The sequence below is a fragment of the Xiphophorus maculatus genome, chromosome 8 (genome assembly GCF_002775205.1).
Source record: "Xiphophorus maculatus strain JP 163 A chromosome 8, X_maculatus-5.0-male, whole genome shotgun sequence".
Lineage (NCBI taxonomy): Eukaryota > Metazoa > Chordata > Actinopteri > Cyprinodontiformes > Poeciliidae > Xiphophorus > Xiphophorus maculatus.
The window spans coordinates 864,180-892,179 of record NC_036450.1 but is presented as its reverse complement, the minus strand read 5'-3'; the positions used below and the strand labels follow the sequence as shown (position 1 = coordinate 892,179).

Here is a 28,000-nt window from a genome sequence, read left to right as displayed (position 1 = left end):
GTCGGGATAATAGCTGCGGCTCAGACACGTCTGGTTCTGAACCCGGCAGGATGGCCTCTGATTATAACCCCTACTGTAAGGTAAGGAGCCTCTGACGGGGTGGCGGGGTCAAAGTTCACTTACCATCACATTACACAAGCGGGCCGATAACAGCCGGGTCACTCTGGAGTTCTGCTGTGGGGAAAAATTCACCTTTTGTTGAAATGATGGGATTTTATCGTCTGGCTGTGATGAAAAGTGTTAGCTTGTCCGACAGTGGAGCTAGCTAAGAAGCTACGCTGTAAACAAACGATAAAATGTCCTAAACAGGCTTATTATTATTATTATTGTTATTATTATTATTATTATTATTATTATTATTATTATTATTATTATTATTATTATTATTGTTATTATTATTGTTATTATTATTATATTATTATTGTTATTATTATTATTATTATTATTATTATTATTATTATTATTATTATTATTATTGTTATTATTATTATTATGATTAGAATTATTATTATTATTATTGTTATTATTATTGTTATTATTATTATTGTTATTATTATTGTTGTTATTATTATTATTATTGTTGTTATTATTATTATTGTTGTTATTATTATTGTTATTATTATTATCATCATCATCATCACTTCCTCCGCTGCTTTGCTACAACTACATGTCGGTCTTCATTGTTCTTCTCCTTCTGTTCTGTGATTGGAGGAATTCAAGTCAATGGGAGGAATTTCAGACTGAACCGTGTGGTGAGGTTAGGATCCAGAGTTAAGAGTCTGATCACAGGTTTGGTTGGAAACATTAATTTAACCTCAGAAGATCAGAATAAATACTGGCTGCTTCAGGTTATTGTTATATATATAGAATGTAAAATTCTGAGCTCATATTTAAACTCATTAATGTCCTCCGTTACGACGCCGCCATCATTTTCACACTTCAATTCAACAAGATAATTAATGATGAGTTTGCATCTCAATGATTTAATGACATATTTGTAAATTGGATATTAAAGGAATTAGGTAAACATTTAATCAATGATGTAATATAATTATTTACAAAGCCTAGACATTTTTTTTTACCCCTCCAGGGTATTTTTGTGGCTCTAGTGTCCCTTATATGACAGCAGGCTGACAGGAAACGGGGAAGACAGGCGGCAAATGTCGTCGGGTCCGGGAGTCGAACCCGCGACCCGCGTTGAGGACTGAAGGCCTCCAAATATGGGTCGCGCTAACCACTACGCCACCACGGCACGCCCATTATTATTTAAGATTTTATTTTGATAATTTTTAAAAATTATTTTTAAAAACAAAATCATTTTATTTTTTAAAACGCCGTAAATCTGACGCACAGCTACGTCTGCTAACAGCAGATCAAGCTGCTTCTCTCGGCCAGTCAGGGTTCAATTTTGCTTCCTAACGATCTGATTGGACGCTGGAGAAGACTATCGTCATGTTCAAGTTGCGCTAAAAGGAGTTAGCTCTTAGCAAAGTTCCTCCAGCCTAAAATACGCCTCCATGCTACACATGTAGCAGCCAGTGCTGTGGTTCCTAACCTCTTTTGAGGTACCGAACCCATCAGTTTCATATGCAGATTCACCGAACCCTTCTTTAGTGATAAATACTTTTTTTCCCCCCAAATTTAAGACGTACAGTACAGACCAAAAGTTTGGACACACCTTTTAATTCAATAAGTTTCCTTTATTTTTATGACTATTGACATTGTAGATTCACACTGAAGGCATCAAAACTATGAATAACATGTGGAAATATGCACTAAACAAAAAAGTGTAAAACAACTGAAAATAGCCCTTATATTCTAGTTTCTTCAAAGTATCAACCTTTTGCTGTGATTACTGCTTTGCACACACTCTGCATTTTCTTGATGAGCTTCAGGAGGTCGTCACCTGAAATGGTTTTCACTTCATAGGTCAACCTGCCCTGTCAGGTTAATAAGTGGGATTTATTGCCTTATAAATAGTCATGAAAATAAAGAAAACCCATTGAATTAGAAGGTGTGTCCAGACCTTTGGTCTGTACTGTATGTATATGTTTTTTTGCTGGTGCACAAAATGAGCCGTGCATGAACGTCACTTTGCTCAAAGAACAAAACCATGAACTCACAGCAAGTTACAGTGTTACTTTATTCTGGCCCCCCAAAAATATTTTGGCCCCATAAAAGAATTTCAGCCCCCAAAATATTTTTTTACTATTTAACTAATTAAAAATAAATTTGGATTTTTTCAAAGAATTTAATTTTTTTTTAATAACTTAATTTTTTTTAATTTTAAATTTAATTTGTTTTTTGTCATTTTGAATCCACAAAATACTTTTTTGGGGCCAGAATAAAGTTTTGCACAAATTACATACCTGTAAATCAGTGAGACTTCTGCTGCTGTCTTTGGGAGACCAGTTCAGAGAGGCGTGGCTTCAGAGAGGCGTGGCTTCAGAGAGGCGTGGCTTCAGAGAGGCGTGGCTTCAGAGAGGCGTGGCTTCACCTTGGCAGGTGCATCTTCAGAGCAAAGTCTGTTCATTTTCTTCTTTTTTTGCTCGACATATTTAGTATGGATTAAAATATTAAGAAAGAAACCACGCGACGTACAACTACGACAGCCGCTGATACTGCGCGCACTAAATGCCCCGCAGCCCTGATTGGCCGAGCAACGTAACATGATCCTCTGCAGCCAGTGATGGCCAAGCGGGGCGGGTCATCACGACTTTACACAGGTGTGTGTTTACCTCCGCCGAACCCCTGAGGCCGACTCATGGAACCCCTGGGGTTCGACCGAACCCAGGTTAAGAACCACTGAGCTAATGTCAGCATCCACAGATCACATTTCTAACCAAACTCCATGAATGATCAGAGAAACTCTGGAAAGATGAACTCTGCTCCAATCTGATGAAGGAGCTGAAGATTAAAAACTAGAAACATCTCTGATGTTTAATGGCTTTTATTCAATAATTTAGTATCAAAAAGGATTTTTGAATTGAAAATTTTGCTTATTTTGTTATAGTTTTTATTTAAAATGTGATTTATTACAGACCCTGAAATTAACTGTATTAATAATGGAAGCTATTCCCACCACTAGCTATCTTATTTTTGTCCCTTTTGGCCCTCCATACAAGCCATCTGGGTGGAACGAGGCTTTAGTCACTCAGTGAAGCAGAAGTTGCTTTTCAGGACAAACCTGAGTGAAACGTCCAGGATTCACTGATATTCATCAACCTGCAATAATCACAATCAGCAAAATGAAGATCCCAAACATCAGCAATCCTGATGTTTTGGACCCGGTCGACCCGGTTCTGCCACATTCCTGCTCTTCACCTCCACTGTTAATTTAACCACAAACAGACGCAGGAATCCCAGCAGATCAGACAGACGAGGCGTGGGAACTTATTGATGACAGCTTCCTGTTGGAGACGTTTGGAGACATCAGAGACTCTGGCAGGACCTGCAACAGGACCCCCCCCCCCCCCCCCCCCGACAGACCCCCCCCCCCCCCCCCCCAATACTCAGCCCCTCCTCCCACTGGAAACTATTAAAGGTTCATGAGTTGAGTGACATTTTTATTACGTTTCAAACATTGTTCTGTGATATAAATGCATTTTATTCGAACACCACCAGGTCAGGACTTTTAGTTCAAATGTAATAAAAGCCTCCAGCTGCTGGTTTTAACCTCTGACCCCTCAGACTGATCCCGTGACCCCTGCGGGTCCCCGAGCCTCCGCTTGAACCACTGCTCCATGTCTCTGCGCGTGCCCGCGAGTGCTTCCACATTTGCGCGTGCCTTCGGTAGAAACCTGGCTGGGATCCAGGAAGCAGCCAATCAGAGGGCTGCTGGCGGAAAACACGGCGGTCAGGAAGAACCGGTCCGGACGGATTCGGTTCACCACCTGCTGGCGCTCCTGGTTCTACTCCCGGCTTGGTTCCGGTTCGTCTGGGCCGCATTAGACCGTCTGACCCGGAGAGAGAGGCGGTACCGACGGACAGCGGGAGGCAACACCTGAGCCGATCCCGACAAAGTGAGCGAAACTCCGGCGGACACCTGCTGGTGTGGCCGAACCGGAACCGGGGCGCCCCGCAGCGGGTCCAGAACCGATCCGGATCAGAGGGACTCGGTAGACTCCTGATGGGGGTCAGAGGTCACTTCTAGAGCGATTACGGGTCTGGGAGGAAGAATGTCTGTGAACGAGCTGTTCACCAAGGTGAGTCCAGTTTAACGCCTGCCGTCCAGAACTCCGTCCAGCTTCTGACCCGTTCTGGGTCAGCAGAGCGTCTCTATCCGGGTCCGGTTCGGTCCACTGGAACAGAACCTCGTGTAGTTTCTGCGGGTTTTTACGGCTGTGGTCCACCTGTTGCTGCCGGAGGCTGGAGGCGCCTCAGGTTGGGGGAACGGGACGGAGAGGCAGGAAGAAGGCGGAAAACAGGAAAACTGCGGCGATGTGGAGCTTCATCTGGGAGCCGAACCCAACAGGAGGGTCAGCAGAGTTCGGATGGGTTCTGAAGGTCAAAGTTCACCTCTTAAGGTTTACACATTGTCCAGATTAGTATAAACACTGTTGTTGTTGAGGAAAGTTCTGTGGCAGAGACAGAACAAAGGGATTAAAACAGAAAAGCCGTAGAGATGTGGGGGTTCCCGGGGTACCCGGATGTAGGAGGACGGTTCGGGAAGTTCTGATCAGTTCACAGGTTCCGAGTTAACCCCACCAAACTGGACCTGTCTGCGGTTCGGGTTAAATTCGGCTGTTTTTCAATAGAGTTCTGAATGAACCAAAGCTGAATCCCTGGAGTGGAACAGAACCTCTGATCCAGGACCGGTTCAGCTGAAGAGCTGGGGTTCTGGTTCTGGTTCTGGACCATCATGACCTCAGACCCGGTCCAGCTGATGATGGGTTGTGAGGTCACGGTGGATCATCAGCCGGGTTCTGGAGAGGCGGTGATGGACCAGAACCGGAACATCATTTCAGTCATTACTAGAACCAGAACCGACCCAAAGGCTGGTTTTGGTCCAGGTGAAGGTTCTGATTGTTTGTGTCAGAACCTTTTAATGCTTCTGACCCGAAAACCTTCTTAGTTCTGGAGACGACGATGATGATGATGATGATGATGATGATGATGATGATGATGATGATGTTGTTCTGGTTCTGATTCTGGTTCTGGTTCTGGTTGTGGTTCTGGACCATCATGACCTCATCAGGTCCAGATGGTCTCCCTGCTGACATGAGTCCTAAAGGGGCGGGGCTAAGGGTTCTGCAGGACAATCCGGACAGAACCCCCGGGGCCCGGTTAATCCCACAGATTACGTCTGTCTGGTTTCTGGTTCTGATCCGGTTCTCATCAGACCCGTCTCATCTGAGGTTCTGGTTCTGGCTGGTCCGGGCCAACCACATCAACAGGTCCGGTTTCTGGTTCCCCTCAGGATTGTTGCTGCTTCACACCGGGTTTGGACCCGGACCGGGTCAGACCAGAACCTCTGCAGGTCTCTGTTGGTTCTGGTTCCAGCAGGGAACCTCCGGGTCTGGATGGTAACGCTCACCCAGCCTCCTCTCTGTTGGTTCTGGTTCTGGTTCTGACCCGGTAGACCTGCAGTCTGAGAGCAGGGGTTTCTGTTGCCGTTAGCAACCGTCCAGCATGTTTGTCTCTGCGGGTCCATCAGAACCGACCCTCTGTCAGAACCCGTCCTGGTGTTTCACTGAGATCCGGATCAGAACCAGCTGCAGGTGTTGACCTGGTTCTGGTTCTGGTCGGGTTCTGCGTTCCGGGCGTGTCTGTCTGTGACCTTTGACCTCAGATCAAAGTTCCTTGCCAGGCGCTGCGGCGCGCCCAGGGCTGCCGTCACCGTGGCGACGCAACCGGGGAGGAGCGGCTGGGTCGGGTTTCAGTCAGAACCAGAACCTCCTGGAGGTCTAGTACAATCCTCCTGCCTGCTTCCTCAGCTGCTGACCTTCGACCTTTGACCTGGAAGGAAAAGGTTTTTGTTAACATCTGAAAAGTGTGGAGTGTTTTCTCCTCAGGCTGCAGGCCTGCTGGATGGAGAGCAGCTGAGGTCTGGGCTTTGACTAGGCCATTGTAGCCTTGAATCTGACCTGAGCCTCCACCCAGCATGATGCTGCCACCACCATGTTTGGTGTCTCTTCTGCACTCAGACCTGAGCGCTGCGTCTCTGCAGCTCCTCCAGAACCGCTGCAGACCGACGACCCGAAATAAAACGGAAAGCAGCTGAGCCGAGAAACACGCCACACTTTTCAGATTTTAGCTGCAGAAAATGTTAAACTGATTCATTTCAGTTCACACAAAAGGGATGTAAATACACACAGCTACACACACACACCTACACACACACACCTACACACACACACCTACACACACACACACAGCTGATTAAAGGGAAACCTCCATGTTTACCATCCAGCCTCTCTGTGCCAGGAGGCAGTGTGTCAGTGTGTGTCTGTGTGTGTCAGTGTGTGTGTGTCAGTGTGTGTGTGTCTGTGTGTGTGTGTCTGTGTGTCAGTGTGTGTGTGTCTGTGTGTGTCAGTGTGTGTGTGTCTGTGTGTGTGTGTCAGTGTGTGTTTCCTGCTGAGAGCCTGCCGGCAGCATGCTGCTCTCTGATTGGCTGCTGCCTCGTGTGTCCCAGGTTAACAGGCTCTTGTTGCCCCCAGGCCTCTGATTGGCCGAACCGCAGTGTGACCCGGCAGAACCAGAACCTCAGATGCTCCAGAGCCGGGCTGTGATTGGCTCCTGTGGGTCATGTGACCGAACGTGACTCACCTGCATGTAAACATGATGGAAATGAGCGGCGGCACATTTACATGATGAGGTCACTTCCTGTGGGCTTAGTTGCCTTGGCAACAGCAGCTGGTTCGGTTCAGTAGAACTTTGGACCAGTAAGGTTCAACAGGTTCTCTGGTTCTGTCATCGGATCAGAACCGTTACTGGGTCGGAGTGGTTCAGAACCGGACCGCTGTTCCCCGCTCCTGGTTCTGGTTCTGGTTATGGATCAGATCTGGATCAGAACCTTCCTGGTTCTGGATCAGGAAGTCGGTTCTGACCCGGCTGGGCTCAGCAGGGAGAGCTGGACCCGTTGCATTGTGGGATATTTAGTTCTGTGCTGTCCCGGCCCGGTTCTGACCCGTGGAGCTGAAGCTTCCAGCCTGTATGTAAACATGTGGACCCCCATCAGAACCGCTGACCCGATTAGCCAGAGCCGATTTGATCTGCAGAAACTCATCGACACTCAGAGGTTCTGTCAGGGCCCGGTTCAGAACCAGCCGATCAGATCAGAACAGCTCATCATCATCCAGATGTTCTGATTCAATGAGCATCTGATCAGAACTCCTGGTTCTGATCCGACAGAAGCTGCTGGTTTTGTCCATTTGGATCAGACGGTTCTGATCCAGCTGAGGCTGTAGAACCAGAACCATTCTGGGATCAAATTGGTCTGTTACTGCTGGCAACTGTCAAGCTAGAAATCTGCAGAACCAGAACCAGAACACATCCTCGATCTTCTGGGGCAGGAGTCCAAAAAACCAGAACCAAACAAACAGAACTTTCTCAAACTTTTGGACCCAGAAGCAGAAGGAGGCCAGCTGATCAGACCTGCAGTAGAACCTGGTGGGTCGGGTCCAGTAGAACCAGTAGAACCAGTATATTGTCTGGTGTTGATCCCAGTCAGCAGCTGGGAAACTTTCCTTCAGTTTCAACAGGAAGTGCTCCTCCACAGTAAAAGCCCTCGGCTGTTTCACTTCCTGTTTGCACTTTCTGGTCTTCCTGCTACAGGCGGTTCTGGTTCTGGTCCAGGTTCTGGTTGTGTTTAGGCTGACCCGGTTCTGGTTCTGTTTCAGCTGACCCGGGTCTGGGTCCCGGACCCGGACGATGTGTGGAAAGCTGCAGAAATCACCAGGGACTACAAGGAGGGCGAGGCGGTTCTGCACCTGCAGCTGGAGGACGGGACGGTGAGTGGTTCTGGTACCACCTGGTACCACCTGGTACCGTCTGGGCCAGGCGTTGTTCTAACAGAGGTCAGCCGTGTCATTGATTATTGATGATAATCGGCTGCTTTGTTAATCATAATAAATCAGGATCATCAGGGCTCTGGTGAGTCAAGATGGCGGCTGCTCATGAGGTCAGAGGTCAGAGACGTCGTATTTTAGATCCGTAAATGTGGTTGAAAACAGGAGGAAAGTTCTGGAAATGAGCGGATCCAGAATCCTCTGGACTCTCTGGACGAAATAAATGACTCATTCAGTCGTATTAATCACGACGACGGGCTCTTTGCTCCTCAGCTTCCGGCTCAGTCGATCCGATCTGTTGAAAAAGGCTCTTTCCACTGGGTGTTTGTTACTGTTACCTCGTCTAAGGTAACAATAATCTGGAGAAAGGTTTTAACATGTTCGCCTCGTTATACACAGATACGAAGTTTTACTTCCTTTAAACTTTGTGGCTAACATTAGCTTTAGCTTACGCTAGACATTTGTCTTGTAAAAATGTGCTATTTAAGTATCTAAACATTTTTCATCCATTCTAACGGACAATGTTTTACCTTGTTTTCAAGTATATTAGGTGGTTTATTGTCGTTAGTGTCAGAGACCAAGTAACGGGGATTTTACGGTTCAGGCTTTTTGCTTCTGCAGCCTGAGGAACAACAAGCCCATAGCTTAACAGTAGAGCAGCTCTGGTGTCGGAGTTCTAGTTCAGCTGACGGTTCAGGTTCAGTTGTTGCTTTTAGAAAAATATGGCCGTGTTCCTTAAAGTCTCCATGTTATTTCGCTTTATTAGTTTAGCATGTTTCTTGTGAAGCAGGACGGTGTTTCCAGCAGTGTGTACAGGCGGATCAGTAGCTCGGCTGTCTGGTTCTGGTCTGCTCTCTGGTTCCCATAAACTCTTTCAGGCTGAATACAGAAGTGATTCCATGGAAATAACACAGGAGGCTCCTTTACCTCTGCTTTAGGCTGAACAAGTTGATCCGGAGTGAAGTGAAGGCTGTAAACTTTGCTGTGCTGCGTTAGCTTTAACTGGTAGCGACGAATATTTACAAGCCACCGTCTTCTTAATTCAGGACTGTTTGGAAATCCATGAAAACTTAAAAGCCCTTTATATTAGGAAGACAATAATGTTCATAGTATTGTTTTATTTGCGTCTGAAATAAGACTTTGTCTTTTCTAGCTGTCATGGTAACTCAGAGCGAAAAAAGAGCCGCATTTGCTCCTGCGGTTGTGACGTCATCGCGGCAGGTGCAAAGAGCCCATTAATTTAGTAATTGGTTCATCTGATTAATCATTTTATCTCTGTATGATCAGGATCCAGTAGAATCCAGTAGAACTCAGTGGGATCCAGTAGAATCCAGTGGGATCCAGTAGAACTCAGTGGGATCCAGTAGAATCCAGTGGGATCCAGTAGAACTCAGTAGAATCCAGTAGAACTCAGTGGGATCCAGTAGAATCCAGTGGGATCCAGTAGAACTCAGTGGGATCCAGAAGGACCCACAGTTTGCTACCTTTTTTATCAAACTGTTCAGACGCCCGGAGCTCACCAGGCTCTCTGATTGGCTGCTCTGATCTGAAGCAGTTTTCCTTTTATGGGCGTCAGACTGTAAATGTATTCAAATCGGACCTGAGCTTTTGAACCCGGTTCGATTCTGTGGCGTCAGCCGCGTGACGTGTTGCTTTCAGGATCTGTTATTTCAGCTCATTTCAACCTTGTTAAATAATAATGGCTCCTCTGTGTTTAGTCATCCTCGTAGTTATTTTGTCCTGACAGCTGCAGGCGTTAAAGGAAGAATGTTTTTATTGTTTTATGACTTGTTGATTTTCAGTTGCAGTGACGCCCGGATCGGAGGAAATAAATCAGTTCCTCCGTCTTTATCTCGGCTTAGGTCAAACATGTTTTAATGTTTAGCTCAGGATGCCAAGCAGAAACAGCTCCAACATGGCTGCTCTGGGTCCTGACTGTGTTGTGTTCTGGTCCAGCCCCTGGAGTACCAGGTGGGTCCGAAGGCCAACGCTCTGCCGTTCCTCAGGAATCCCGACATCCTGGTGGGGGAGAACGACCTGACGGCTCTCAGCTACCTTCATGAACCCGCCGTGCTGCACAACCTGAGGGTCCGCTTCCTGGAGTCCAACAACATCTACACCTACTGCGGTCAGTCCGCCCAGAACCCCCGAACCAGAACCTTACTGACCCACTGGGCCACTTTATCGTTTCCTCTAAACTTCTTTCATTATAAATAATATTTTCATAAATCAACATTTTAAATATTTTTCTTACCTACCCTGTTGTGTTTCTATGACAACTCTTTAATGCGATGGCTCCCTTGTTATTTATCATGTAATTACAGTGAACCCTCAGTATTCATGGTGGTCAGGGACTACAGGTGGCAGCTAACGGCTAAAATACCTGAACTCCCTCTAAAAGTAATTCTATTTTAATAGAAATATCAAATATCCCTTAATATGCAGAGTAGAAACCATCTTAGCTCCACAGCAGAAGCTAATGTCTACAGTCTTTCTGATCTCTGCTGTTGGGGGTTCAGCCAATCAGAACCAAGGAAAGGGAATGGGACTTCTGGATTGGCTGCAGTCAGCAGCCAGTAGTGTGTCAGCTAGCATTGCCTCTGGGCATTTCATTTTATTTTCAATGAATAATCTGGAGATCCACAGAAGCTCAAATACGCAAAGGATCACTTTAAGACTTCCTGATCACATGTTGAAGCTCCGCCCCCTGCAGTCCTTAGCTTTAAAACTGGAGTTTTTCTGCAGACTCCAACATACTCTGTGTATTTGGTACAGACTCTGCCAGCACTGTCTACAGACGGCTGAGATTCCACAGTCCTGCGTTTGAATTTCCTATATTTCTCCTGACAAATTCCTTAATTTCCACAATTTGAGCCATGGTGTGAACGGACGAGGAGGACGAATTCATTGGCCTCTAAGAAAGAAAAGAATAGAAGAGCAGGGATGCAGTTCACTGGTGAAGGACATGAAGACAACGGACAGCGACCAACATTTGAAAACCAGCAAGTTTGATAAACTAGTTGGGTGCCCAGTCTCGTCTCCCACCCACAGGATGTCGTTATCACGCTGTGACTGGTTGCTTAGCGACACGGTCTACATTATCACCTCGGTGTTGCAAACAAAACAGTCTGATTCTGTGCCACAGTGAGTATGCAATCGTTACAACCTTAGCATGAACATGTCCGGTGGAGTGAGCTAAGTGAGGGAGCCTTAACATCGTTTTTATCAGATCGCTAACGGCTCACATGATCTCAGCTTCCTCCAGAAGATGTTTCGCCTTAGTGATGTCTCTGGGTTCCAGGTATCGTCCTGGTGGCCATCAACCCGTATGAGCAGCTGCAGATCTATGGGGAGGAGGTGATCACCGCCTACAGCGGTCAGAACATGGGGGACATGGATCCTCACATCTTCGCCGTGGCTGAGGAAGCGTACAAACAGATGGCCAGGTACGCCTGAGGCTGAAGCACCTCCAGGGTCAAGGCCTCACAAATTTCTCTGAGCGAAACAGAATAAATCTGGTCACGTGAACACCTTTGCCTTATTTACGTTAGAGACGAGAAGAACCAGTCAATCATTGTGAGCGGAGAATCTGGAGCAGGAAAGACTGTTTCGGCAAAGTACGCCATGAGATACTTTGCCACGGTGGGCGGCTCCTCCAGCGACGCTAACGTGGAGGAGAAGGTTCTGGCCTCCAACCCCATCATGGAGGTCAGAGACGTTCAGCTCCTTCTCACAGAACCAGACATGAGCCAGTTTACTCTGGAGTTGCCTCTATGCCGATGACACCGTGTTTAAGACACAGCAAAGATTTAACAGCTAATGTCTTCCTCCCAATTAACTTTCCCTTCAGGCCATCGGGAACGCCAAAACCACCCGAAACGACAACAGCAGCCGCTTTGGCAAGTACATTCAGATCGGCTTCAGCAGACATTACCACATCATTGGAGCCAACATGAGGACCTACCTGCTGGAGAAATCCCGCGTCGTCTTCCAGGTGAGTTCTTCTCACTGCAGCGCCCCCTGCTGCCGATCCACTACTGCTGCCTGAAGGTCTATCATTTCTTCTCCAGGCTGAAGAAGAGAGGAACTACCACATCTTCTACCAGCTATGCGCCTCAGCCAGCCTGCCAGAGTTCAAAGACCTCAGTCTCAGTGAGTCTGAACGCCGGAGACGTCCAGGTCTTCATCAGAGGATTCTGCAGCGGCTGATTTCTCTCATGTTCCCTCAGTGAGTGCAGAAGATTTCACCTACACGTCTCTAGGAGAGAACATCTTCATCGAGGGAGTTAACGATGCTGACGACTTCAAGAAGACCAGAGAGGCTTTCACACTGCTGGGTAAGACGTCTCCTTCAGCAGGAGGAGTATGAAGGGTGAACTCTGTGTGTGTGTGTGAACTCTGTGTGTGTGTGTGTGTGTGTGTGTGTGTGTGTGTGTGTGTGTGTGTGTGTGTGTGTGCAGGCATAAAGGAGAGCAGTCAGAGCAGCATCTTTAAGATCATGGCCTCCATCCTTCACCTTGGCAACGTGGAGATCGTCTCTGAGCGGGACGGAGAGTCCTGCCATGTCGCAGTACGTCCCCCGGCAGTTCGGAGACTCTTCGGGGTTCTGTCGACGCTCTGACTCGGTTCTGTTTGTGCCGCAGAGGAACGACGTCCACCTGCAGCACTTCTGCAGACTGCTGGGTGTGGAGCTGAAGCAGATGGACCACTGGCTCTGCCACCGGAAGCTGGCCACCGCCTCTGAGACGTTCGTGAAGACCATGTCCTGCCAGCAGGCCATCAACGCCCGCAACGCCCTCGCCAAGCACATCTATGCCCACCTCTTCGACTGGATCGTGGAGCACATCAACAAGGCGCTGCACACCTCCAGCAAGCAGCACTCCTTCATCGGGGTTCTGGACATCTACGGGTACGCGGCGAGCTGGCAGGACGCCCCCCAGTGGCGGCTTCACGTCCTGTTAACGCTGTCCGTGTTCCTGCAGGTTCGAGACATTCGAGGTGAACAGCTTTGAGCAGTTCTGCATCAACTACGCCAACGAGAAGCTGCAGCAGCAGTTCAACTCGGTGAGTTCTGCAGAACCGACCCGGTCAGAGTCCTGGCCGTGTTTCTCACCGTCCTGCTGTCCGTGTCCACAGCATGTCTTCAAACTGGAGCAGGACGAGTACATGAAGGAGGACATTCCCTGGACACTCATCGACTTCTACGACAACCAGCCCTGCATCGACCTGATCGAGGCCCGGCTCGGCATCCTGGACCTGCTGGACGAGGAGTGCAAGGTAATGACCCGGTTCTGCTGGTTCCAGCTTCTGTCCTGACTGAGGTTCACTCCTGGAGATGCAGATTTCTGAGGGACCAGAACCGGGTTCGTCTTCACCTGGACTCTAACTGGACTCTGTTCTTCAGGTTCCGAAGGGAACGGATCAGAACTGGGCCCAGAAGCTCTACAAGCAGCACTCCAGCAGCGGGCACTTCCAGAAACCCAGAATGTCCAACACGTCCTTCATCATCATCCACTTCGCTGACAAGGTGAGCAGAACCGGTCCAGCCATCTGGTCCACAGAACCGACTGGAGGGAACGTCCAGACGAGTTGAAGTGGGACAAATTTAGAACTCGGACCAGAACCACAGCAACATCTCAGACAATTAGCAGAACATGAAAAAGCTCAATATTTATGAAACACACATAGAGTGAAATATTTAACTTTGATCTCCTGTGGTTCTCTTGGTTCTGGTGGTTCTGAATGTTCTGAAGGTTCTGGTGGTTCTGGCTCACAGAGAATAAAAACCCAACAATCAGTCTCAGACAAATATGTAATGGGACATTTCTCCAGCAGAGGGCAGTGTGACTCAGGTTTTGATTGGACCGGCTCACAGTTCTCTCCATAGTCGCCGGAACAGGGGGGTCCAGAGGGCCATTGGCCCCCCACTTTACGGCCCTGCTGGTCCCGCCTGACATTCACACCGGCTGCACACAACTCTGACAATCAGTGACTCACATCTCTGTGTTTGTATTCAGACACAGATAAAACCTGCAGCTCTGAGATCTGGACCAAATCTAATCTAAGGCTCCAGATCAAAGGTTTACACACATGCGGCAGCTTCGGGTCGGGTTGGGATCATGAACCGCTCTGACATCTGAAAAAAGGCTTGGACTCTGATCCGGTCCAGGTCAGAACCAATTCTACCTTAAAATGAAATGAGATTTCTGTATTTGTCACCATTTATAGAACCGTGATGATGTTTTCTTTCTAACGGCGTTGGGATGAAAAAAAAAAAAAAAGACATCGGGTCCATGTTCGTTACCGGGTCCGGACCAAATGCTCACCCACACTTTGCCCAGAGCAGATCGTTTCATTCCTCCATCTAAATGCTCTGAGTAAAGCTGCTTGCTGCTTGTTCCCACTGGCAACATTTCCTTCTGATTATTTTCCACCAAATCTCTACCACCATTTAATAGCAAACAATCATTAGATCCAGCCAGACCGCAGCGCATGGTCGACCCAGAACATCGTCCTCCAGGGAACAGATGTTGACTGTTTACTTTGGGACAAATTGCCACAAACCCACTGAACTGATTGACAGGTTCCATCATATCAACGAACAAGCCTGACATTCAAAGTGTGTAACAGAGGTGAACAAACACCCCATGGCCCCCACCTGAAAAATGAATCCGGCGTCGCTGGTTCTGACCGGTCCAGCTAAGACTTCTGATTGAACTTCAGGGTTTTTGTTTCCTCTTCTCCCTCCTGATTGGCTGAATCCTTCAGGTGGAGTATCAGTGCGAAGGCTTCCTGGAGAAGAACAGAGACACTGTCTACGAGGAGCAGATCAACATCCTGAAAGCCAGCGAGGTAGGAACCAGAACCAGAGCTGTGTTCTGACTGATCCGAGCCCAGTTTGGACCACTGTTCTTCCTGTTTCCTCCCAGTTCCAGCTGGTTGCTGATCTGTTCCAAGACAAGAGCGATGCTCCGCCCTCCAAAGCCTCCAAGGTGAATGTCCGCTCCCTGAAAACAGTTCCCAAAGTCCCCAACAAGGAGCACAGGAAGACTGTGGGACACCAGGTGAGTCCGGTTCTGGTTCTGCACGGACATTCTCTCAAGGTTCTGGTTCTGAAGGTTGGTTCTGTTTCAGTTCCGCTCGTCGCTCCACCTGCTGATGGACACCCTGAACGCCACGACGCCGCACTATGTACGCTGTATCAAGCCGAACGACTTGAAGGAGGCCTTCTCGTGAGTCTGTGTCCTTACAGAACTGCCCCGGTCCAGCACCAGCAGGGTGGTTCTGCTCAGACCCGTCCAGCACCAGCAGGGTGGTTCTGGTCGGGTCTGACCAGACTCCAGAACTGCTGGAGGGAACTGAGAATGAAGACAAATATGATTGCTCCATGCAGCAGGTATCAGACGGGTACAACAGAACTGGTTTGAACAGAACCAGTTTAAATGAAATTGGTTCAACAGAACTGGGTCCATCAGAACAGAACTTTCTGTATGTCAGTGGTCCTGAGTGTCTGGTACCGGCTCTAAGTTCCTGGTGTTTGAACCTTGAACTAGGCTCTGAGGTTCTGTGGTTCTGGTCAGCTTCATGTTCAGAACCAGAACCGGTCTGAAAGATCCTGCGGTGCTTTCAGAACCCTCTGGGGTTAAACTGCTCTGGTTCTGTCTGGGTTCTGCTCTGCAGCTGATAAACAACAGTGAGGAATGTGATCTCAGCGTCAGAACTAATCTAATTTGGGTCACATGTTTCGGGTCGGGCCGGACTCTTAGTCAGTCGGTCGGTTCCAGCGGCTATAGAGGTTCTGCTGATGTCCAACAAGAAGATGAGGTGAAGTTCTGACCCGACCCGGTTGAGAATCCTCAGATTGTGCTGCAGGCTTAACGTGTCTGTGTGTGCAGGTTCGACTCCCGGCGGGCCGTGCAGCAGCTCCGGGCCTGCGGGGTTCTGGAGACGATCCGGATCAGCGCCGCTGGATACCCGTCCAGGTGAGGAGCATCTTCATCACCGTTAACTCAGCTGGCTGGGGGTCATGTGACCAGCAGGTAACGTGTACTGTGTGTGTGCAGGTGGACCTATCCCGACTTCTTCAGCCGGTACTGGGTTCTGATGAGAAAGTCAGACCTGACGTCAGCAGACAAGAAGCAGGTGTGCAAGAACCTCCTGGAGACACTGATCAAGGTGAGACATGGCTCAGATGAAAGCAGACTGCTGCTGGACCGACCCGTTCAGATCCTCAACATCTGGGTCTGAATGACTCAGAACCAAGAGGTTCTCCAAAGACCTGGAACCACTAACATCTCAGGTCCAAAGGTTCTGTTTGGGTTCATCAGGTTCTGTTCAGTCAGGTTAAGCAGAGACAGAGCAGGTCTCTTATCAGAACATCTCTTTGGTTCTGGGTCGGTACTGACCCGCTCCGTCTGTCCTGTCGCCAGGAACCCGACATGTTCCAGTTCGGGAAGACGAAGATCTTCTTCCGGGCCGGCCAGGTGGCCTACCTGGAGAAGCTTCGGACCGATAAATTCCGCTCTGCCTGCATCAAGATCCAGAAGACGGTCCGCGGCTGGCTGCAGAGGATCCGGTACCGCCGGGTCCGCCGGGCCGCCATAGGCCTGCAGAGATATGGCCGAGGTTACCTGGCCCGCAGGTGAGCTGTTTTCCTTGGCCTCTGATTGGTCCAAACAGATTGTGGTGTTGACAGCTGCTGTTCCTGCAGGTATGCAGAGTTCCTGCGTCAGAACCGGGCCGCCCTGATCTGTCAGAAACAGTACCGCATGGTCCGAGAGCGGAGGAAGTTCCTGAGGATCCGGCGGGCCACGGTCACCATCCAGGCCTACGCCCGAGGCATGTTCACCCGCAGGATCTTCTGGGAGGTACGGAACCTGGCACACAACCGTACTCTGGGTCAGCTGATGGGTCACCGGGTCAGGATCAGGTCAGAGGCAGCAGGTTCTGTAGGACTGAACCTACAGAACCTGCAGAGCTGAAGCAAACCGATTCTTCAGCTCATCCTTGTTTATTATCTCCTCGTGAATTCTCAGGTTTCAAACTAACAAAGTAAAATGGATTAAAAGTGAAATGATTATGAGGAAATAGTAAAAATGTCATCAGCAGCCAAGCAGGAATTATCTGAGATTATCTGGGATTATCTGCTGCTCTGGAGCTGTCAGGCACAACCAGAACCAGAACCAGGTTCCTATGTGCTCCTCCAGAGTTTCAGGCAGTTAAATCAGTTCAGAGCCGTTTTTCTGCCGAGTCCTTCATTTAGATCAGCTGTAGATCTGTTCCTCTAACAAGAATTAGAGTTCTGTTCTGTTGGCTCCCCCTGCTGGTTGCTGCGCGTACTGCAGCAACAGACGGTAAACGGGATCATGTGGACGGAACAAAGGCCGGCCTTGTTCTGCTGGGTCAGAACATCCTGGAGGTTCTGGAGGGAAACAAAAAATGTTTCCAAATGAAGACGGACATGAATCACGTTTTTACTCCTGGGGATGGAAAAATCTTTTTCAGTTTTCTTCGACTGAGTCCAAAGTAAAATAGTAAAGAGGTTAACTTTCAACAGAATGATTTACATATTTCTGTAATACCAAAAATCTTTTCTGAAAATATTTAATGCTGAGTTTGTTGTTGAGCAGGAAAACATTCCAATCTATACTAAAATATCTAAACTATGAAACTCATGAGTCTAAATGAATCCCTTGTTGATTGCTAGATTAGGCTCATCCTAATCCAGCCTAATCTTTAAACTGGAGGCTTTTATTCTGAAGGGATTGATTCCTAGTGTTTCCATGTTGCTTTTCCTCTGTTTGGTGCTGACTGCTGGTTCCTCTGCAGTTCATGCTGCACCACAAGGCCATGCTGATCCAGAAGCACGTGCGCGGCTGGCTGCAGAGGAAGAAGTTCAGGCAGGCGCTCGACGCCGCCATCATCATCCAGTGCGCCTTCAGGAGGATGCAGGCCAAGCGGCAGCTGAAGCAGCTGAAGATCGAAGCGCGTTCCGCTCAGCACCTCAAGAAGCTCAACACGGGCATGGAGAACAAGATCGTCCAACTGCAGAGGAAGATGGACGAGCAGGTTCGTGCGCTCTCACATGCCCCCTAGGTCATCCAGGTCGTCTGGGTCATCCAGGTCACAGCCTCTAACACTCTGTCGCTCTCAGTCCAAGGAGCTTAAGACCCAGAACGAGCAGCTGGTGACGGCGAATGCCTCATTGGGGTCAGAGGTCACCAAGCTGCAGAAGCAGCTGGAGCAGGTCCGCAGCCAGCAGCCTGACGGAGGCCAGGTGGAGTCGCTGCAGGAGGAAGTGGAGAGGCTGCGGGAGGAGCTGCAGGAGGCGCAGGCCCACAGGAAGAGGATGGAGGAGGAGCACGGCAACGAGAAGCTCAGCCTGAGCCAGGTGAGAATGCAGCAGGACGGATCCGTGGAGGACTCAGCTGACCTCTGACCTCTGAACTCTGCTCTGCAGCGGGTGGAGGAGCTGGAGGCAGAAAACGCTCTGCTGAAGGTGGAGAAGGACGAACTGAACCGACGGATCCAGCAGCAGACCATGAACTCTGCAGGTGAGTCCGCCTCCGTCTGGAGACCCGGTGGTACCGGTCCGTGTTCCCTCATGACCCGCTTCCTGTTTGTCCGTCAGCTAAGGAGAGCAGCGCCTCCCTGGAGATGGAGCTGAACCAGTTGCGGGAGCGGTACCAGGACCTAATCAAGGAGTACTCCAGGCTGGAGCGGAGATACGACAACCTGAAGGAGGAGATGGATCTGAGCAAGGTGAGCTGGAACGGACCGGTTCTGATGAGCTGACCCAGACCAGATAGATTCTGATGACCCGGACCGGACCGGTTCTGGTGAGCCCCACCCAGATCAGGCTGGTTCTGGTGACCCGTTCTGGACTGGATCATGTTGTTGCGCAACACCCCCCCTTCTCTCTCTACTCTCTCACTCTCTGCTTCCTCTCCTGAGAGGGGAGATGTGCTACCAGCTCTCCTTCTAACGGGTTAATTGAGTTTCCTAAATCTGCTGGGATTTACCCTGTCCAGAACTGAAGTAAACTCTGTTTAAGCTGGTTTCGAGAAACGATTCGCCTGGTTCCTGACGGCCTACATCCAGGTGTCTCACCCTTCTTCCCTCTGTGAATTAGCCAGACTGAGCAGCCTACAGCCAACTAGTTTCACAGAGCACACCTGTTAACGGTCGCTCGTTCTCTATTTTACAACTTGCATTTGTTATTGAACCAGGTAGGTTTTAGTGACTCGGGCGAGTCCCAAGGATGACGTTTTAAATTTGGGCTACCAGCAACCTATAAAACATTTTCCACTTCTTCCTCTCCAGAATCAAACATCACAGCTATTTTACAACCATCAAAGAACTTTAAGGTGACTCATTAACTGAATGTCCACAACATCTTTTAGATTTTCTTTATGCTAAATATTTTATTAGTAAGGCATTTTTGCAAGGGTCAGTACAGCTTAATTCAGTAGCAGAAATAATCAAATAAGTAAAATCAATCATCTAGTCTATCTTTCCCTACTGCTGATACTGAGAACTAAAAAAGGGAACCTTTGAGAGAGACGGACGGAGCCTGGCGTTTCGAACCCCAGACCTGGCTTGATGATGAAGAAGGTGCTGCAGCAGGAGGAAGATGTTGATCGGCGAAGGCAGGAATCTCTGTAGGTCTGATGAGCTTCTTCTCCACATGGATGGTGAGGTCACACAGGACTTGGTGCTGGCAGGAAAAAAGGCACCAGTTCTTCTTCTTTGTCTTTGGGGTCTGAACCCAGCCGATGAGAGAAGTGCGATGTGAAGCCACAGGTTGTGGGGCTGACGGGTTGGTCTCCATGAGCAGGACAGTCTTCGGCTCCGTGGCCCCGGCTCTTCTTCAGCTGCAGAGTTCTTTGTCCATCTCGATCTTGGCTTGAAGCTGCCCGGAGGATCCAACCAAAGGTTCCTCTTTTGCTCCCACCTTTTATAGGGTTTATCCACCTTTTGGTGCGTTAGCATTGGCTAGCACTGTTGCTGGGCTTGTTTCATTGGCTGACTGCTCAGACAGATGATCTCATATCCATCACTGTCTTACAGACATTATGTCCTGATGTCTGTGCTAATGTCTCAGGGTTGATCAACTTCCTACATTTGTTGCCTGCACAACCTTTTCTCTGAAAAGTTTATGTTGTTCAACAATCTGTTTCTAAATAAGGCGTTGATCATCTCTGCTCTCCTGTTAGTTCCCCTTTTTCCCTTAACCTTTGACCTTTCACCTACCATCTACCTCCAACATATCAGTGATGTTTAATTGCAGTTACACCTTTTACACCATTTCAAGTTCAATGTCAAAATCACATTTATTTTCTTTAGCTTCTCTGATTTATCATTCATTTATAATTTTATAACCATAACTTATTAATTATTCTTATTATAATCCTAATGTGAGTTATTACAGATGTTTTTCTAAAATGAAACCAAGAATAATCCATGATTCTAATTATTTGATATCAAAGTTACAGTTAGTTACTTGTTTTTCTTGTAACTGTTCCCACAAATGTAACTGTAAGTATTGTTACAAGTAAACCAATATTAATATAAGTATTTTACTTTGAATCTTATCAAATTACTCAAAAATGTTTAGATTTCATTCTTTAAACTTTCATGCTTTAAAATAAGGAATAGTCTCAGCTATTTTTTATAAATCTGCAGGCTGGAAACTTACTTCCTCTTTTTCCAGGAAACCTGCTTTTCCTGTTTCATGACTCTCTCTGACTGACTATGATTTCTTATGATTAAATAGAGAAAAGTAAAATTAAAGCAAAGTTTGCATGAGACAAAAACAACACACACAACCAGATTTATTTTATTGACACTTAAGTCTACTGTTGGGCCTTGATGTCACTTGAGTGATTCATTTTAAAGATAACTTTATTTATTATTACTGTTAAACTAAAATCTCCAGCATGGGGAAGTGGGATGAGCTCGGATTTTCTTGACACCCCCTCCACGAGGTCAGACCTTTCCCATGCTGGGAGTCCATCACCCTCCTGCAGTTCGCCGTCCTCATCCCCTGGAAGGAGAAGAGGTTCGTCTGGGATGTGAAGATGCAGATTCTTCATCCTCAGTTGTCACAGAGGGCTCAGTGTAGTCATCAAAACTCCACTTCTCTTGACAATCAGAACAGGAACTTGGTTCTGCCACAGGAGGTGGGCCAAACCTGGTTTTCAGATCCATCCAGAACTTTGAATCAGAAACCAATCAGAAATGAAACAAAAGTTACTACTGTAACTACGGTTCTATGAATCCCAGATGACCGCCAGAGGCGGAGCTTCAAGCACTGAATGATCATTCTTGCACATGCGTCAGCTGTGACCTGCCTTTCCGGATCTCTGTGTTTCTCATCCTGATCCGATCCGTTAGTCTGGATCAGGACTACTGGACCATGTCTAACAGAACCAGAACCAAAGTTCATGAGTCCATCTCTTCCTCCAGTTCCAACCCGGCCACCACAGGAACCCGTCCAACCAGAGCAGCCTGGAGTCGGACTCTAACTACTCCTCTGTGGACAAATATGTCGGAGAGACAGATGACTCCATCCAGCAGGTGAAAGTGAGTCAGGGGGTGGAGCTCCGTGAGTACAGGTGTGTTCTGTTAGGATGAGGTCCATTCTGCTGCTGGGTTTGCAGGAGATGGGAGAGGAGAACGCTGCCATGGACATCAGCCTGTTCATGAAGCTGCAGATACGAGTGAGGGAGCTGGAGACGGAGAGGAAGAGGCTGCAGGTCAACCTGGACAAGATGGAGGAGCAGGCCAAGTGCAAGGTGAGCGGGACGGTTCTGCTGGTGAAGCCTCTGGACCCGGAGTCCAAACAATCAGAGTAATTCCTGATCTTTCTCTGAAGGGTCCGGAGCCCAAGACCCCAACGTCTGATGTGGCAACAGGAGATCTGGTCTACAACAACCTGAAGGTACCAGAGAGCAACCGGAGCAGACTAGATGTTTCTGCTGCACGAACACCATTAAAACCAGTTTACAGGACAACACTGTGCAGAACCGGTCCAGCAGTTAGTGTTGTCATGGTGATGGGGGTAACAGCTCATCCACCAATGAGAACAGGCGAGACTGAGACGTCAGAGCTAGATAGCAGAGAGACAGGCCGGCTCTAGATAGACGCAACTCAGCAGGACTGTTAATACTTATAATGTGTTAAGAATGACAGAGGACCGGTCCAGAACCGGTCCAGAACCAGACATGTTAAACAACCAGCAGGTGTGACCAATGTCTGATCAGCGGATTAGCAGGGCATCTCAGCTTGGTTGGTGTTGAGTGTGACCTTTGACCTCTGCAGAACTGCCCATTAAGCGCCTGGCTAAACCAGACTGACGCTCTCCATAAGATTATCAGCTCATGGTTGAATTCTGGGAATGAATTATTATTGAAACATTTCCTCTCTTCACCTGATGGCTGTTAAACCTGAAAATTCCCAGAATGCCCCATTTTACCTACAACATGCCCAGCCCCTCCCCCACACGTTGCCCTGCTCGTACCGAACTGTCTGGACGAGACGGACTTCCCTTTCCTGGATTTACTTCAACATCAGTTCAGTAATGGTGCTGCAGTGGAGCCACCTGGTGGTGGGGGGGAGACATGCACTTTCCTGAGAATTACAGGAAACATTTTATGGAGTTGTTCATGGTGTTAAACTTTCTTTAGTAAAGTTGCTAAAAATGTAAAATAATTAGCATATTGAATGATCATTAAACTACAATAATGTCCAAAAACTCAGCTGTAACCAGTGAAACCAGTTAGTCTGGATGGTAACAGCAGCTTGTTCCTCATCAGAGACAGGAGCTCGAAACTGAGAACAAGAAACTGAAGAACGACCTGAACGAGCTGAGGAAGACCATCGCCGAGCGGGCGACGCAGGACGGCTCGTCCAATGAGCTGCAGGACGAATACAACCTGCTGCTCAGTCAGCTGAAGTCAGCCAACGAGGAGCTGGACGCCCGGAAGGAGGAGGTGCTCATCCTCAGGACTCAGATCGTCAGCAACGCCAAGAAGAACAGCGAACCCAACGTGAGTCTCCGTCGTTCACTCAGTGTGGAGAGGAAACCCAGAAAACTCAACATCTGCATGGAAGCTCACAGCTGCTGCTGCATCCTGTCCTCTCACTCATCCTGTGTTCACCCTTCATAAGAATCTGAATCTACTGTTTCTAATCAGAGATGTATAAATATGGACATGCAAGTTTAAAAACAGAAATGGGAAATAACAGAATCAGTTTATAAAATGATAAACTGATGTTTTCCTGGGGATCATGTGAATGTTTTCACCGTTTTTAGTTGGTCATACATATTTCTGACGAGGCTTCCTCTCTTTATCCTAAACAGCTAAATTGTCTATCATGTCCTCCATGTCCTCTCGTCTCTGTCTGATCAGGAAAGTGAGGTGGACGGAGGACTGAACAGCAGCAAGGAGCCGCTGGACAAAGAGGAGGCCCTCAAAGCGTACCATGGACTGTGTGAGTCCAAGAAGTAAGTCCTGTTCCTCCTCAGGAAACATCATCAGAGCGAGACTGGAGTCAGATTACAGCAGGTCTGTTTCCTCTGGGCGGGTCTGAGTCCCAACGCTCTGCTTCACCTGCTGCTCCTCAGTCCAGATGGTTTACATCTGCTGACAGCTGCAAATTCGCTGCAAACAGCCAAATTCACTGCAAACGGCCAAAAGGTCAGCGTTAGGGTTACGTTGCATTTGTGATTTAGTGTTTTCATCATTCATGTGTTTGTGGCCTGTTAGTGTCTGAATGTTTAACATAATAATAATAATAATAATAATAATAATAATAATAATAATAATAATAATAAACCTCAGCTTCTGGAGAACTTCCATCGGGCTCAATTCATCTAAGAGTAGAACCGGCGCCACCTGCTGGTTACGTCTAAAAACTACAACAGCAGCCGACAGAAACAGGCGACCTGCTGCTGTAACAGAACCAGAGGAGGTTCTGGTAGCTCAGCTCAGGTTCTAGATGAGAATCAGTAAAACAGCAGAGTGGATCTTCTGTGGTTCCAGATCAGAACAGCGACCCGGTCCAGACCACACCCTGACCGAGTTGGTTTTAGGGTTTTGGACCGATGAAGACGAGTTTGTTAATGAAAGCTGTGAAGCTGCTCCTCATGCTGACTGTCTGTGCTGCTCTGTCCTCCTGTCTCTGTCCTCTGCTGCTGGACCCAGTAACCTGCAGGACTGGTGTGTTCTGAACGAGGACGGCGAGCTGGGCCTGGCCTACCAGGGCCTCAAACAAGTAGCCAGGTCTCTGTGTGCTTCCTGCTAGCTGCTAGCTCCTTCTCCCTCCGCGCTCTACACATCTGTGTGTGAAGTTGTTGTGGTGGACCTCTGGTTCTGGTTCTGGTTCTGATGTCTGCTCTGAGCTCTGGATGCAGTGACCTCTCATCCAGAACCTGAGTCGGTCCGCTCAGCCTTTGTCCAGCCAACGTGTAACTGAGCTGCGTGTCCTGCAGACTGCTGGAGGCCCAGCTGCAGACCCAAACCCGGCAGCACCGGGACGAGCTGGAGGCTCTGCACACCCAGATCGAGCTGCTGAAGGACGACCTGGAGAAGAAGCAGGAGCTGCTCAACTACATGTCCACTCTGTCCCCCGAGGCCAAGGTGGACTACACCGTCCAGCAGGAGCTCACACGGCTCACCAACAGCAACCTGGTGAGCTACCTGGACCACCAGAACCGCCGGCCTGACCCGGTTCAGCCGTCCTGACCCGGTTCTGTCTGCTCATAGGAACTCAAGGGCATGGTGGAGAAAATGGAGAAGAACGAGAGGAAGCTGAGGAAGCAGCTGAGGATCTACATGAAGAAGGTCCAGGAGCTGGCAGGTAGGGGGCGCCAGCACCGTGTCCATGGTGGACGTGTCCCTCTGGTCCCTGATCTGTCCGTCCTGACGTCTCTGTCAAAGGGGGACAGGTGTCCACATGGGACATGTTTTCTCTGATGTCTTCATGTCTCAGTCTCATCATGTCTCTCCAGTTATGTCTCCACCTGACTGGTTCTGGTTCTGGTTCTGGTTCTGCAGCTCAAGCAGCGGCTCACGATGTCGATCAGAACAAGGATGAAAAGAACAAGATGATCCAGAAAGACATCCGGATGACCAAGGTCAAGAACTTCGAGGGGATGCTGGAGTACCTGAAGGAGGACGAGGCCCGGCTCATCAAGACCCTCATCACAGGTGAGACCGCCACTGGACCTCACGGTTCTGACCGGAGGCAGGACTGGATGATGTCAGAACCATGAGTTGGTACTAGAACTCATGGTACCATGGACATATAGACTGGGTTCTGAGGTCACTGAGTGATCCAGAACCAATGCCAGCGTTTGGTCGTCGGAACCAAACCGAACCTGTTCGATGCCTCATGAATCAGAACCTGAAGCAGTCCAGAACCTGAGGTGTGTTGTTCCATCCTCAGACATCCAACCCAGCACGGTGTCGGCCACCGTCCCCTGCCTCCCCGCCTACATCCTCTTCATGTGCATCCGCCACGCCGACTACATCAACGACGACCAGAAGGTCATCTCTCTGCTCACCTCCAGCATCAACGCCATCAAGAAGGTCCTGAAGGTCTGTCCTACACACACACACACACACACACTGCTGTCTGAGAGGCAGCCTGGTTCTAACTGTGGTCCTGTTGGTTCTGCAGAGGAACAATGACGACTTTGAGATGATCTCGTTCTGGTTGGCCAACAGCAGCCGCCTGCTGCACTGCCTGAAGCAGTACAGCGGTGAGGAGGTGAGCTGCTCCGTCTGAGGAACGTCAGGAACGTCTCCTCCTCTGAGCCTCTGAGATAATCTGTCTGGTTCTCCTCCAGGCCTTCATGACCCAGAACACGACCAAACAGAACGAGCACTGCCTGAAGAACTTTGACCTGGCCGAGTACCGGCAGATTCTGAGCGACCTGTCCATCCAGATCTACCAGCAGCTCATCAAGGTGGCCCAGGGCATCATCCAGCCCATGATCGGTGGGTTCCTGTTGGGTTCCTGCTGGGTTCCTGTTGGGTTCCTGTTGGGTTCCTGCTGGGTTCCTGTTGGGTTCCTGCTGGGTTCCTGTTGGGTTCCTGCTGGGTTCCTGTTGGGTTCCTGCTGGGTCCCTTTATTCATTGGGTTTCTGGTTGCCATCTGAGTCATGAGGATCAGTCATCAAGTTTACCAGATGGGTCTCTTTCTGGACCTGAAGGTTCTAACCAATGTCTCCACCTCTTAGTGTCGGCCATGTTGGAGAGCGAGAGCATTCCCAGCCTGGCCGGAGTCAAGTCCATGGGCTACAGGAACCGCTCGTCCAGCATGGACACGGACGCGGACGGGCCCACCACCTACACCCTGCAGGGCCTCATCCGGCAGCTCAGCCAGTTCAACAGCATCATGAGGGACCACGGACTGGACCCCGAGGTGGTGGGCCAGGTGGCCCGCCAGCTCTTCCACTGCATCAACGCCTTCACCCTCAACAACCTGCTGCTGCGTAAGGACATCTGCTCCTGGAGCACGGGCATGCAGCTCAGGTACCACCAGAACCGCCTGGAGCTCTGATCCATGGTACCAGACCGGAGGTTCAAGTCTGACTGCTGCCCCCTGTCTGATTGTTCAGGTACAACACCAGTCAGTTGGAGGAGTGGCTGCGAGCCAACAACCTGTTCCAGAGCAAAGCTTCGGCTACGCTGGAGCCCATCATCCAGGCCGCCCAGCTGCTGCAGGTCAAGAAGAAAACGTCTCAGGACGCCGAGGCCATCTGCTCGCTGTGCACGGCTCTGACCGTGCAGCAGGTCAGTGGTTCAGGTCCACACCTGAATGGATCCTGATGAATTAAAAACATCTTTAGTTTGTGATCCAACAGTAAAGTTTTGATTTACTTTATCTGAGCAGCACCTTGACGTTCCACCGTTTAGGTTTACTGTCACAAAACTTGGTCTATTCCAAGAACATCCTAAATTTAAAGGGAGTCAAAGAAACATGAAGATCATAAACACAACAGCAATGAAGATTTCATAAAACGATGAAAGAAAAGCAGGGAAACAATTAGAACCAAGAACAGAACCGTGTGGAACTCCAGAGGAAGGTCAGCTGATGGAGTCAAGTTTAGAAAAGAAACATCTGTAATATTCTCCCAGTTAGCAGAGCAGAAACTCGGTGGAGCCGGCTCAGGTCCCACTGGTGGACCGGAACATGGAAGCAGGTTGTGACAACTTCCTGTCTGATTCCTGCAGATCGTGAAGATCCTGAACCTCTACACGCCTCTGAACGAGTTCGAGGAGCGAGTCACCGTGTCCTTCATCAGAAACGTTCAGGTCAGTCTGAGCTGAAACCGATCCAGTCCCAGTCTGGGACCTGATTCCTCCTCAGACATGTTCACCAAGTGAAACCACAAGAGTTCAGGAGGAACTAGTGTTTCCTGACTGACTGCTTGTCTCTGCAGAGCGTCCTCCAGGAGAGGAACGACCCGCCGCAGCTGCTGCTGGACACCAAGCACACCTTCCCCGTCCTGTTCCCCTACGCCCCGTCCGCCCTCAGCCTGGAGGCCGTGCGCATCCCCCCCTCCCTGGGGCTGGACTTCCTGGTCCGGTCCGGCCCCGCCCCCTCAGACTGATGCTCGGCACTGGCCCTCCAGCAGAACCGGACTGCGGTTCGGCCCGGTTCTGCTCCCCTCTAGGTTTAGTTGGAGGAAGGAGGTGGAGCCAGTGACCCAGGAGGGTTAAAGGTCATTTCCAGGTTCTTCCAGATGGACGTTGGGTAGAAGATCAGCCCCCATGCCCCACCCCTCTGTCTCAACCAGAGACTGAACCAGAACCAGAACCCGCCTAATGTTGGAACCAGAACTCTAAACCAATCAGAACTCTTCATCCTCCAGATTTCTCACTAATCAGAACCAGAAGTTACCAAAATAAAAGCATGTTTTTCTGCTTCCTGTGTGATTCCTCCAGCTGTCACGTTAATGTGCAAAATATTTAAACCAG

At 49.0% G+C, this 28,000-nt stretch overlaps 1 protein-coding gene across 4 annotated transcripts; it reads left to right on the top strand.

The window, feature by feature from the left end:
- Positions 1-5: 5 nt before the first annotated feature.
- On the top strand, positions 6-27,947 carry myo5b (myosin VB). Of its 4 annotated transcripts, XM_023338343.1 has the most exons (40): positions 3,620-4,205; positions 7,842-7,952; positions 9,966-10,137; positions 11,311-11,455; positions 11,561-11,717; positions 11,860-12,003; positions 12,080-12,161; positions 12,239-12,346; positions 12,470-12,579; positions 12,653-12,918; positions 12,992-13,073; positions 13,146-13,286; positions 13,414-13,536; positions 14,778-14,861; positions 14,939-15,073; positions 15,144-15,241; positions 15,905-15,991; positions 16,073-16,184; positions 16,439-16,650; positions 16,720-16,876; positions 17,838-18,077; positions 18,163-18,399; positions 18,469-18,562; positions 18,640-18,770; positions 21,477-21,593; positions 21,671-21,805; positions 21,886-21,951; positions 22,826-23,059; positions 23,423-23,517; positions 24,218-24,295; positions 24,505-24,703; positions 24,779-24,872; positions 25,070-25,222; positions 25,461-25,612; positions 25,695-25,784; positions 25,864-26,014; positions 26,257-26,551; positions 26,638-26,812; positions 27,254-27,334; positions 27,463-27,947. In XM_023338343.1, the coding sequence occupies exons 1-40, from the start codon at positions 4,179-4,181 to the stop codon at positions 27,631-27,633; spliced, it is 5,541 nt and encodes a 1,846-aa protein (XP_023194111.1). In that variant the 5' UTR covers positions 3,620-4,178; the 3' UTR covers positions 27,634-27,947. The 4 variants fall into 4 exon arrangements, with proteins under 4 accessions (XP_023194108.1, XP_023194110.1, XP_023194111.1 ...); XM_023338340.1 differs by lacking the exons at positions 3,620-4,205; positions 24,218-24,295 and adding an exon at positions 6-80; XM_023338341.1 differs by lacking the exon at positions 24,218-24,295 and having other exon boundaries at positions 3,624-4,205.
- Positions 27,948-28,000: the final 53 nt, after the last annotated feature.

Coding starts and splice junctions, on each gene's coding strand:
- myo5b (XM_023338343.1), top strand. CDS start 4,179: ATGTCTGTGAACGAGCTGTTCACCAAG. Junction 11,456..11,560: donor GCGTACAAACAGATGGCCAG/GTACGCCTGAGG, acceptor TATTTACGTTAG/AGACGAGAAGAACCAGTCAA. Junction 16,185..16,438: donor TCCTGGAGACACTGATCAAG/GTGAGACATGGC, acceptor TCCTGTCGCCAG/GAACCCGACATGTTCCAGTT.